Here is a 12807-nt window from a genome sequence, read left to right on the forward strand (position 1 = left end):
ATTTTGATTGGAATAGCATTGAATCTGTATATTGCTTTTGGAAGGATGGCCATTTTAATAATGTTTATTCTTCCAATCCATGAGCAGGGGATGTCTTTCCATTTCTTTGTGTCTTCTTCTATTTCTTTTAACAGTGTTTTATAGTTTTCTTTGTATAGGTCCTTTACCTCTTTTGTTAGATTTATTCCCAAATATTTGATTTTTTTTGTTTCGATAATAAAAGGGATGGTTTTTTTGATTTTTTCTTCTTCAGATTTATTGTTTGTGTATAGGAAGGCTACTGACTTTTGCATGTTGATTTTGTATCCTGCCACTTTACTGAACTGATTGATGAGTTGAATTAGTTTTTCTGTGGAGTTTTTGGGGTTCTCTATGTATATTATCATATCATCTGCAAATAGTGATAGTTTGACTTCTTCTTTTCCTATTTGGATTCCTTGGATGTCTTTATCTTGTCTTATTGCTCTGGCTAGGACTTCCAGTATTATATTGAAAAGCAGTGGTGAGAGTGGACATCCTTGTCTTGTTCCAGATCTTAATGGAATTGCTTTCAGCTTTTCACCATTGAGAATGATACTGGCTGTTGGCTTGTCATAGATGGCCTTTATGATGTTGAGGTATGTTCCTTGTATCCCAAAATTTCAAGGGCTTTTATCATGAATGGGTGTTGCACTTTGTCGAAAGCTTTCTCAGCATCTATTGATATTATCATATGGTTTTTATATTTCTTTTTGTTGATGTGTTGGATAACGTTGATTGATTTTCGGATGTTAAACCGTCCTTGTGTCCCTGGAATGAATCCAACTTGGTCTTGGTGAATTATATTATGGATACATTGTTGGATTCTGATGGCTAAAATTTTATTGAGGATTTTTGCATCAATGTTCATTAGGGAGATTGGCCTGTAGTTTTCCTTTTTTGTGTTGTCCTTGTTCGGTTTTGGTATTAGTGTAATGTTGGCTTCATATAACGTGTTTGTTATTGTCCCTTCCTTCTCAATTTTTTGGAAGAGTTTGTGAAGGATAGGCACTAATTCGTCTCTGAATGTTTGGTAGAATTCCTTTGTAAATCCATCAGGTCCTGGGCTTTTGTTTTTGGGGAGGTTTTTGATTACCATTTCAATTTCGCTGCTTGTAATTGGTCTGTTTAGGTATTCTATTTCTTCTTTATCTAGCTTTGGGTGATTGTAGAGTTGTAGGAATTTGTCCATCTACTCTAGATTGTTGAACTTGTTTCCATATAACTGTTCATAGTAGTTACTGATTATTCTTTTGATTTCTGCTGTGTCCGTTGTGATTTCTCCTCTTTCATTGATGATCCTGTTTATTTGTGCTTTCTCCCTTTTTTCCTTTGTGAGCCTGGCTAGGTGTTTGTCTATTTTATTGATTTTTTCAAAGAACCAGCTCTTGGTTTCATTGATCTTTTGGATTGTTTTTTTAGTTTCAATTTCATTTATTTCTGCTTTGGTTTTTATTATTTCTTTTCTTCTACTGGTTTTGGGGTTTTTTTGTTGTTCTTTTTCTAGATCTTTGAGCTTCGAGATTAGGTTGTTTCTTTGAGTTCTTTCTTGTTTTTTTGATGTGAGCTTCTATTGCTATATATTTTCCTCTTATTACTGCTTTTGCTGCATCCCATACATTTAGTATATTGGTTTCCTCTTTGCCATTCAATTCAAAGAATTTTTTAATTTCTTCTTTGATCTCCTCGTTAGTCCAGTGGTCTTCCAGTAGTGTGGTTTTTAATCTCCATGAGGTAGGATAGTTCCTTGCCTTCTTTTTATGGTTTATTTCTAGTTTGATGCCTTCATGATCAGAAAAGATGGTTGGTATGATTTCAATCTTGGTGTATCTGTTGATGTTTGTCTTGTGCCCCAGTATGTGATCGATCCTAGAGAATGATCCGTGTGCGCTTGAGAAAAATGTGTACTCCGCTTTTTGGGGGTTTAGGGTTCTATAGATGTCTGTTAAGCCCAAATGCTCTAGGTCCTTATTTAGAGCTTTAGTTTCTTTACTTATTTTTTGTCTTGTTGATCTATCCACTGTTGATAGTGGTGTGTTGAAGTCTCCCACTACGTATGTGTTTTCTCTGATGTCTGTTTTCAGAGAGGACAACAGTTGTCTGATATATTTTGGTGCTCCTTCGTTTGGTGAGTATATGTTAATGAGTGTTATTTCTTCTTGAAGTATTGTCCCCTTGATCATAATGTAGTGACCATTGGGGTCTCTTTTTATTTTTTTGAGTTTGAAGTCTGTTTTATCTGATATAAGTATAGCTGTTCCTGCTTTCTTTTTTGGTCCATTTGCTTGTAGGATTGTTTTCCATCCTTTAACTTTGAGCCTATTTTTATCTTTTGTAGCTAAATTTGTTTCCTGGAGACAGCAAAAGGCTGGGTTTTGTTTCTTAATCCAGGCTGCAACTCTGTGTCTTTTTATTGAAGAGTTTAGTCCATTTACATTTAGAGTTAATATTGATATGTTAGCATCTGTATTTGCCATTGTGTTTGTCTTTCCTTTGATTTTATTTATTTATTCTTTTAATAACTTTTTTTTTTGGTCTTCTTTCGTTGTTATTTGTCCTTCTGAGGTTCTGGCTTTAGGATTCCTTGTAGTATTTTTTGGAGTGGGGGTTTAGTCGTAATGAAATTCCGGAGTTTTTGTTTGTCTGGGAAGGTCCTTATTCTTTCTTCATAGAGGAAGTAGAGCTTTGCGGGATTGAGTATTCTTGGTTGGCATCTGTTTTCTTGGAGTCTGTTGACTATGTCTCTCCACTCTCTCCTTGCCCGTAGTGTTTCTTCAGAGAAGTCTGATGTCAGCCTGATTGGTTTTCCTTTGAATGTTATCTGTTTCTTCCCCCTTGTCAGCTTCATTATTTTTTCCTTGTCCTGGATTCTTGGGAGCTTTACTATTATGTGTCTTGCTGTATTTTTCCTTTCGTCGTGGAAGTTTGGTGTTCTTCTTGCTTCTTGTATATCAATTTTCAGCTCCTTCTTCACATTTGGGAAGTTCTCTTCAATTATCTCCTGGAATATTTTCTCTGTTCCTACATCTCTCTCCTCTCCTTCTGGAATTCCTATAACTCTTATATTTCCTTTCCTCATGGAGTCAGATTGTTCCCAAAGTCTTTCTTTATTCTTCTTCCTTCGTACTTCTCTTTCCTTTTCTGTTTTGGTTCTTTTTATTTCTGTGTCTTCAAGAGTACTTATTCGTTCTTCCATTTCATCTATTCTGCTTTCATTGCTTTTCCCAGAGTTCTTTAGTTCCTCCATTAATTCTTTGATCTCCTGCATTTCTTTTACTTCCCTCTTTAGGGACTCAGTTTCATTCTTCTGACCATTGTTTTCCCTCTTTAGGGACTCAATTTCCTTCTTCTGATCATTGTTTTCCTTTATGACTTCTGTCACTTTTTTAATCATGGCAATTTTAAATTCTTTTTCTGGAAGGCTCAGAAGTTCTTTCAAGTTACTCTTGTTGCAATCTGGGGGGTGGTTTTCTTTTTGTGGTGTGCTTCTTTCCTGAGGAGTTGTTAGGTTGCGTGTGGTTCTTCTACTCCCTACTGTCTGTTTTCTAATTTGTCGTATGCATTGGGACACTGTGTTGTTCGGACTGGCCGGCATCTTGGGTGAACTTCTCCGCTCCCCTCTGGCTCCTCCAGGAGCCATCTCTGGCTTCTGGGGGAGCTTTCTGCTGGTTTTAGGCAGTCTTTACTGAAGAAATGTCCCTGTTCTAAAATGGCGAAGCGGGATGCAGTCCCTGCGCATCCAGTCTCAGGCACACTCTTCTGCACACCCGGTCTGCCCCGGACGTGGGTGCCTGCTCCCTCTGTGGGCTCAGACTGCTGGTCGGAAGGGGCCTGGCGTGGGCTAACTTCCCAGCTGGCCACTGGGTCCTCCAGAAGCCTTCTGCCCTTTTCAAGAAGTCTTTTCTTAAGAAATTTCCCTGTTCTATGGGGTGTTAGTGACTTTTTTTTTCTGGTCGCTAAGTGGCGCCAGAGATCTCTCCTATTGTCCTTGGGGGGCTGTTTTTCGACCCCTCCCCCGCCGTGGGACAGGGAACAGAGCGAGAATGGTAGGGTAAACCTCAACGGCTTTGGGGTGCTGTGTCTGCCTTGTGCCCCACCATCGTGGAGAACCCATGCCCCGAATTTCGTGCCCCGGGTCTCAGTTCCAAAGCCCTCAGGTCCAGGACGCGGGCTGTAGCCCAGTACAGTGGCGCGGGAATGGCTCCTTTTGCACCCGCTCCCGTGCCTGGGTGCCTGGTTCCTGCTCACTCAGTGAGGAACTTTCACCTCAGTGAGGGCCTCAGTGCATCTCCCCGCAAGCCTAGGTCGCAGGCGCGGGGACCTGGGCAGCCGCGATCCTGATCCGCGTTTGCTTTTCAAGCGCGCTGCTTTTCGGCGCAAGCTTACCGGCCAGCCCGGGGCTGTGTGAGCATCTCCAGAGTCTCTTTGTTCTTCTCTAATGGCGCCTGGAGCCGTTTGCTCACCGCCGCGGTGAATCCTGCAGGGTTCTCCACAGCTCCCGTTCACGGGGTATGGTGGCTGCAATAGTTCCTTTCCACTCACAGTCCCGCTTGCTGCGTAGTTTGTTCTTGTTGGTCGTTTTAGTTTGTTTTTTTCCTCCTCTCTGCTGGTCGGAGAGTGCCGACTCTGTGGGTGGGGGAGGGGAGCAGGGTTCTGCGCTTTCCTCCCTTCTGGTCCTCTTTTATGGCAACTTTCTTCTTCGGGTAGTCTGCTGGAGTCGTCCATTTATCTTCCGTGTCCCAGTTCTCACTGGGACCTGTCGCTTTTCCTCCCTATTAACTTTTTTTAATGGGAGATCTTACTCGCAGCGTCTCCTCGCCGCCATGTTGCGGATCTGATAAAATCTTAATCCCTTGTAAGGGAAACTCCTTTCTCATCGCTCTGTGAATCTGAGACACAACTCAGGCTCCACAGACCTAGAGAATCTCAGTAGTCTCTTAACTGGTTTCTCTGCTTCTAGACTGTCTCCCTTTGACATTCCCAAGTCCTGTTCCTTCACCAAGAGGGACCATTCTCCCTACAATCATTCTTTATTTTGTACAATGTATGCTTTCTCAGCTCGGTTATGGTCCCTGTGAAATTCCCTCCACCTTCTCACCTGCGGACCATCACCACAGTCCCTTGTGCTCTTCCCACCCCTGTTTTTATCCGACTCCCTTCTTCCCTCTGCAGAATGTCTCTGGTTTATAGTTGCTGTTGACTATGATTTTTGCTTTATTTTAATTACTTTTTCTCCCTGATCCCTTATTTGGATCCTCTAAATTCCTTCTATAAGTGAAACCATCCGATATTTTTCTTTTTTTTTCTGGCTGATTTCACTGAGCACGATCCATTCCTGCTCCATCCATGTTGCTGCAAATGGCATGAGCTTTACTTTTTCAATTGCTGAGTAATATTCCATTGGTAATGCATTTTTTAAAAAAAATATTTATTTATTTATTTATACAAGCACTGGGTACAGTCAGACACACGGGAGGGTGAGGGAATTCACCAGAGCCAGAGTGGGGGACAGAACAGGCAGATCGACGAAATACACTGCTGAGGGGAGCAGCAGGCGCAGCAGGAATCGTCTGCACGCAGGTAATGCATTTTTAAACACAAGATTTAAACGCAAGATTTTTAGCACCAGATTTGTCAGATGACTATCTCACAAAATGGAAGATTGCCCACCTACTCCAAGGGGAGTCCTCCTGCACCCAGCAGGGAACGCCCAGGGGAGAATGAGACAAGGGACTGGGGATAAGAGTTGGGTGGTGTGTGGTTGGCCCCACTCCCCGCACTCCAGGGAACAATCAGATTGCAGAAAGGGTGGGCTCTAATGGCTGTTGGGCTTTTCACTTTGGACCTGGCTTGAGGGACCCACAGCAGCCCCATGCAAGACACGTGTGAGTCTTCCTACCCCCCCTGAAATAATGAACTCCCTCAGGCCATTTTTAAGAGTTGGTAACAAAGGAACAGGGATTCCAGAAGCAGATATTACAGAGACCAAAGCGTAAAAAATTGAAGCAGGAGCCCGGCATAGAGCAGCAGGAAATGCAGGAAAACTGATTATAAACAACGATGGACTAACAACTAAACAGTTTTGTTTCCTGTAGTGTGTGACGTCAGGACATTTTGCCTAAGTAAACCGGTAAGTCAAGCTCCTTCTTTCCACCTCATTCTCCAAAAATGACAATGATAAATGTACAAACTATTCCACATTTTATCTTTAAAAGGGGCATAAAATCTCTATTTATTCCCAGGACTTTTGGGTGATTCAATGAGCTAATACACATCAAATCCTTAGAAAGCATATCTGGTACTCAAGGAATGCTAAATAAGTGTTTCTATTTTGTGTTATATATTATATTATAATTGATTGCTCAATGAAATACTACTCAGCCAAAACTCTGCTAATCTCCCTCAATAAACAGTGAAAAAAGTTCATTCATTTAACAAATATTTGCTGTGCCTTTGTCCTAGTCACTGTTGCGATAGTCTCAGTCTAGACCAGTGAAGAGAACAGACAGAACTCTCTCTTGCCTCTGTGTCGTTTACATTCTGGTAGTGAATATTTTAGCACAAGAAACACCAAGCTCATCTTATTTCCCTTTTGGTAGGTTTAACACAATGATGTCCCAGTGAAGGGTTGTCCCAGTTCTTGGTTTTTACTGTCCATATCTCTGACAATTTTTGGAAACAGAAATCTAAGAGCCATGTTTATTTGTTAACAATTTCATTGAGATAGCCCTAACATACAGATGTTTCCCTCCATTTAAGTTATACATCCTGATGATTCTACATGTAAATATATGTATATATGCAATATCATGTATATTTGTACACATGCATGTCATTTGTGGCAACAAATGATATGTAACACATATATACCCTTAAAGGCGTCCATGTGGTGAAAAGATCACCTAAATAACTTATCCAATACTTCTTCATAGTTACCCTTTTGTATGTGTGTTGAGAAGATTTAAGATCCTCTTGGAACCACAGTACCGTAGTGCTGACGATAGTCACCCGTTGTTCGTTGTGTCTCCAGAACTGCTTCATCTCACACACTTAATCTATGTACACTTGACCAATACCTCTGTATTTCCCTGACCTCAGCTCCTGGCAACAGCCATTCTACTCTCTGCTTCCATGAGTTTAACCTTTTTAGAGTCCATATAAGACCACACAGCATTGGGTTGTCTGTGTGGGCGGTTTCACTTAGTAGGAAGCTCGCCAGGTTTGTCCATGTTGTCACAAATGCTCGTGCTCCTTTTTAAATGGGGTCAGAATGGGGGGATTGCAATTGTATGGGGAATATAAAAATAAAATTTATTAATTAAAAAAAATAAATGGCAGAATCACAGTTCATTGTGTGTGTCTAAATATTCTTTATGCTTCCATCTTTTACTGGCCCAAGTTGTTTCCATGACTCTGTAATTGTGAATAATGCTGCAATGAGCTTGGGAGTGCAGACGTTTCTTCTAGACAGAGATTTCATTTCTCATGGATACATGTGAAGATGTGGGATTATGGGTTTAGGTGGTAGTTCTGTTTTTAACTCCTTGTTTTCTGTAATGGCTATGCCAACTTAGTTGACTTTTTAAATGCATTTTATATAGTGACTAGTATAAAAACTGTCTAAAATGAAATTATCTTCTAATAATTAAAAAATACACATATAGCATACATAGTGTAGAAAGTACCAGAGATTATTGTAGTCTGATAGCCATTGAGAAGACTGCTTAGCAGATGTCTGGGACTTTGACTTCTTGTTCCCTGTGGTATGATCACTATGACAGTAACAAACAAAATCTAACTGATCACAGAATTGCTTCTTTCCTTCGTGCAGGATGCAGGCCTATGGCTGTGGGAAGAAATAACACAGTTGTGACAGAATTCATCCTCCTGGGATTTTCAGATCAGCCTCAAATGAGAATTCTTCTTTTTGTGCTCTTTCTGGGCATCTACCTCCTGACCCTGGTCTGGAACCTGAGCCTCATCACCCTCATCAGTATGGATTCCCACTTGCACACACCCATGTACTTCTTTCTTGGTAACCTCTCCTTCCTGGATATTTGCTACGTGTCCTCCACAACTCCCAAGATGCTCTCTGACATCATCACAGGGCAGAAAGCCATTTCCTTTGTTGGCTGTGCCACCCAATATTTTTTCGTTTGTGGCATGGGGCTGACTGAATGTTTCCTTTTGGCAGCCATGGCCTATGACCGCTATGCCGCCATCTGTAACCCATTGCTCTACACAGCCCTGGTGTCCCATACACTTTGTTTAAAGATGGTGGCTGGTGCCTATGTGGGTGGATTCTTTAGCTCTTTTACTCAAACCTACTCTGTCTATCATCATGATTTCTGTGGGCCCAACATAATCAACCACTTCTTCTGTGACCTCCCTCCAGTCCTGATTCTGTCCTGCTCTGATACCTTCATCAGTGAGGTGGTGAACTTCATCGTGGGCGTCATCGTTGGAATAGCATCTGTCCTTGTGATCCTCATCTCTTATGGTTACATCGTTTCTGCTGTCCTGAAGATCAGCTCAGCTACAGGTAGGAGCAAGGCCTTCAGCACCTGTGCCTCTCACCTGACTTCGGTGACTCTCTTCTATGGTTCTGGCCTCTTCATGTACATGCGGCCTAGTTCCAGCTACTCCCTAAACAGGGACAAGGTGGTGTCCATAATCTATTCCTTGGTGATCCCTATGCTAAATCCCATCATCTACAGTCTTAGGAACAAGGAGATTAAAAGCGCCGTGAGGAAAGCTGTGGCAAGGGCTCACATTCTTTCTCACGGGCACTCATTTTTCTGCCACTGAGCAGTCAGTTGTGAAGATTTTCAGGTTGTTTTGGACTGGTTGACCTACACAGTGATGGGTGTTGAGCAGGCTTTCTCATCCCTCCCCTTTCAGATTCCCCTAATCAATTAATGTACTGACTACTGGGAAACAGTTTGACCACAATTAATTTCTGGAATGAGTAGCATTGTATTGCTTGGGATCTTAAATGCTCATTGTAGCAGAAATCTTCACCACGATAAAGACTGAATAACTTGGGACATCGAAATAGAGTTTGAGTCCACAAGAGCTAAATATTGTGGAAATGTTAGTCCAGCATTCAGCATGGTGATTCTTCAGGTAGGGCAGGAATGAGAGTATAGTCACCCAGGAAAGGTGTTCTTTTTCTAAACAGAGTTGATTTCTTTTCTAAGTTTGGCCAATGCTTCCCTTCACAGGCAGACACACTCTTCTATGTGAGATTCATGGTCGTGTTGATTTACAGAGGTAGAGTCCAACTATTTAGTTATATTAAGGCAGGACAGAGATGCAAAACTTCTGGTTAGGATCTTAGTGACTGAACAAATGGGACAATACCATTCACTCAACTGCAAAAATTGGTCAGTGAAATGATTGAAACCGGGAATCATTATTTCAACCCAAAGTAACAGTTTTCTAATCTACAAAATTTTTCTCGAAGCGATGGAAGAGGTGCACACCTTCCACTGGAAAGTTTTCTACTTTTCACCCATTTTATGTGAACTTCTAGAAGAGAATTTAGCCAAGGAAGAGGAGAATGGTTTTCCCTCCACCTTTATTTGGAAGTTGATGTGTCCTTGAACTGGCATTAAATTCTGGAGTAACTTTGCTCTGCTGTGGTCTTGGGGAGGCCATAATTGAGGGAGTAAATAAGTATCTACCTGTGTGTCCAGGGCAAGTTACCTGGTCTCAATGTGCCTCACATCCTCCTCTGTAGAACAGGAATACTGAGAGTTAATAATTCATAGTAGTAATGGGAAGAATGAAATGAGTCGGTATATGAAACCCTCATTGTCTGCTGCATGTGTTCAAGTTATGTATTAGTATTATTCATTATTATTATCCTATAATACTTTACACATATCCATGTTTTCTCTTTGAGCCAAAGTGATACAAGACATTTCTTTAGATTTTGCAGCAGGGACCTTTCTTGCTGGAGACCCTGTGAACCCAGCAGAAGGCTCAGCGAGGAGACAGAGGTTAAGCTGGGAGGCTTGCCCATGCTGGGCGCCTTCTAGCCTGCAGTTCCAGCCCAGAGGGGAGCAGCACCCACCGCTGGGGCAGACCGGGTGTGCAGGGGAGCGCGTTCCCGCATCACCATTTTGCAGCAGGGACCTTTCTTGCTGGAGACCCTGTGAACCCAGAAGAAGGCTCACCGAGGAGACAGAGGTAAGCTGGGAGGCTTGCCCATGCTGGTCGCCTTCTAGCCTGCAGTTCCAGTCCAGAGGGGAGCAGCACCCACCGCTGGGGCAGACCGGGCGTGCAGGGGAGCGCGTCCCCGGCACCGGCATTTTGCAGCAGGGACCTTTCTTGCTGGAGACCCTGTGAACCCAGCAGAAGGCTCAGTGAGGAGACAGAGGTAAGCTGGGAGGCTTGCCCATGCTGGGCGCCTTCTAGCCTGCAGTTCCAGCCCAGAGGAGAGCAGCACCCACCGCTGGGGCAGACCAGGCGTGCAGGGGAGCGCGTCCCCTGCACCGGCATTTTGCAGCAGGGACCTTTCTTGCTGGAGACCCTGTGAACCCAGCAGAAGGCTCACCGAGGAGACAGAACAGGGACCTTTCTTTGCTGGAGACTTGTGAACCCAGCAGAAGTTCCCCAGAGGAGCCAGTGGTGAGCTGGGAAGGTCGCCCAAGATGCCGGCCAGTACCAACAACACAGTGTCACAAGGAATACGGCAAATTAGAAAACAGGCAGTAGGGAGTAGAAAAACCACATGCAACCCAGCAACTCCTCAGCAAAAAAGCACACCGCAAAAAGAAAACCATCTACCAGATTGCAACGACAGTAACTTGGAAGAACTTCTGAGCCTTCCAGATACAGAATTTAAAATTGCTGTGATTAAAAAACTGACAGAAGTCATAAAGGAAAACAATGATAAGGGGAAAATAATTAATGACCAGAAGAATGAAATTGAGTCCCTAAAGAGGGAAGTAAAAGAAATGCAGGAGATCAAAGAATTAATGGAGACGCTAAAGAACTCTGGGAAAAGCAATGAAAGCAGAATAGACGAAATGGAAGAACGAATAAGTACTCTTGAAGACACAGAAATAAAAAGAACTAAAACAGAAAAGGAAGGAGAAGTACGAAGGAAAAAGAATGAAGAAAGACTTCGGGAACTATCTGACTCCATGAGGAAAGGAAATATAAGAGTTATAGGAATCCCAGAAGGAGAGGAGAGAGATGTAGGAACAGAGAAAATATTCATGGATATAATTGAAGAGAACTTCCCAAACGCAAAGAAGGATCTGAAAATTGATATACAAGAAGCAAGAAGAACACCAAACTTCCACGACGAAAGGAAAAATACAGCAAGACACATAATAGTAAAGCTCCCAAGAATCCAGGACAAGGAAAAAATAATGAAACTAACAAGAGGGAAGAAACAGATAACATTCAAAGGGAAACCAATCAGACTGACATCAGACTTCTCTGAAGAAACACTACGGGCAAGGAGAGAGTGGAGGGACATAGTCAACAGACTCCAAGAAAACAGATGCCAGCCAAGAATACTCTATCCCGCAAAGCTCTCCTTCCTCTTTGAAGAAAGAATATGGACCTTCCCAGACAAACAGAAACTCCGGAATTTCATTTCAACTAAACCCCCACTCCAAAAAATACTACAAGGAGTCCTAAAGCCAGAACCTCAGAGGGACGAATAACAACAAAAGAAGGCCAAAGAAAGTTATTAAAAGAATAAATAAATAAAATCAAAGGAAAGACAAACACAATGGCAAATACAGATGCTAACATATCAATACTAACTCTAAATGTAAATGGATTAAACTCTCCAATAAAAAGACACAGAGTTGCAGGCTGGATTAAGAAACAAAACCCAACCTTTTGCTGTCTCCAGGAAACACATTTAGCTGCAAAAGATAAAAATATACTCAAAGTTAAAGGTTGGAAAACAATTCTACAAGCAAATGGACCAAAAAAGAAGGCAGGAACAGCTATACTCATATCAGATAAAACAGATTTCAAACTTAAAAAGATAAAAAGAGACCCCAGTGGTCATTACATTATGATCAAGGGGACAATACTTCAAGAAGAAATAACACTCATTAACATATATTCACCAAACGAAGGAGCACCAAAATACATCAGACAACTATTGGCATCTCTGAAAACAGACATCAGAGAAAACACATACGTAGTGGGAGATTTCAACACACCACTATCAACAATGGATAGATCAACAAGACAAAAAATAAGTAAAGACACTAAAGCTCTAAATAAGGATCTAGAGTGCTTGGGCTTAACAGACATATATAGAACACTAAACCCAAAAAAATCTGAGTATACATTTTTCTCAAGAGCACACGGATCATTCTCTAGGATCGGTCATATACTGGGGCACAAGACAAACATCAACAGATACACCAAGATTGAAATCATACCAACCATCTTTTCTGACCATGAAGGCATCAAACTAGAAATAAACCATAAAAAGAAGGCAAGGTACTCTCTTACCTCGTGGAGATTGAAACCCACACTACTGGAAGTCCACTGGACTAATGAGGAGATAAAAGAAGAAATTAAAAAATTCTTTGAATTGAATGACAAGGAGGACACCAATTTCCTAAATGTATGGGATGCAGCAAAAGCAGTAATAAGAGGAAAATATATAGCAATAGATGCTCACATCAAGAAACAAGAAAGAACTCAAAGAAACAACCTAATCTCGAAGCTCAAAGATCTAGAAAAAGAACAACAAAAAAACCCCAAAACCAGTAGAAGAAAAGAAATAATAAAAACCAAAGCAGA

At 41.8% G+C, this 12807-nt stretch overlaps 1 protein-coding gene across 1 annotated transcript; it reads left to right on the top strand.

The window, feature by feature from the left end:
• Positions 1-7860: 7860 nt before the first annotated feature.
• Positions 7861-8826, top strand: LOC311170746 (olfactory receptor 5A2-like; the record flags this gene model as incomplete). The annotated part of the gene is made up of 1 exon (XM_084233170.1): positions 7861-8826. The coding sequence occupies one exon, from the start codon at positions 7861-7863 to the stop codon at positions 8824-8826; it is 966 nt and encodes a 321-aa protein (XP_084089296.1).
• Between the last annotated feature and the right edge of the window lie 3981 nt (positions 8827-12807).

This window comes from Talpa europaea, assembly GCF_964194135.1.
Source record: "Talpa europaea genome assembly, chromosome: 1".
Taxonomy (NCBI): Eukaryota; Metazoa; Chordata; class Mammalia; order Eulipotyphla; family Talpidae; genus Talpa; species Talpa europaea.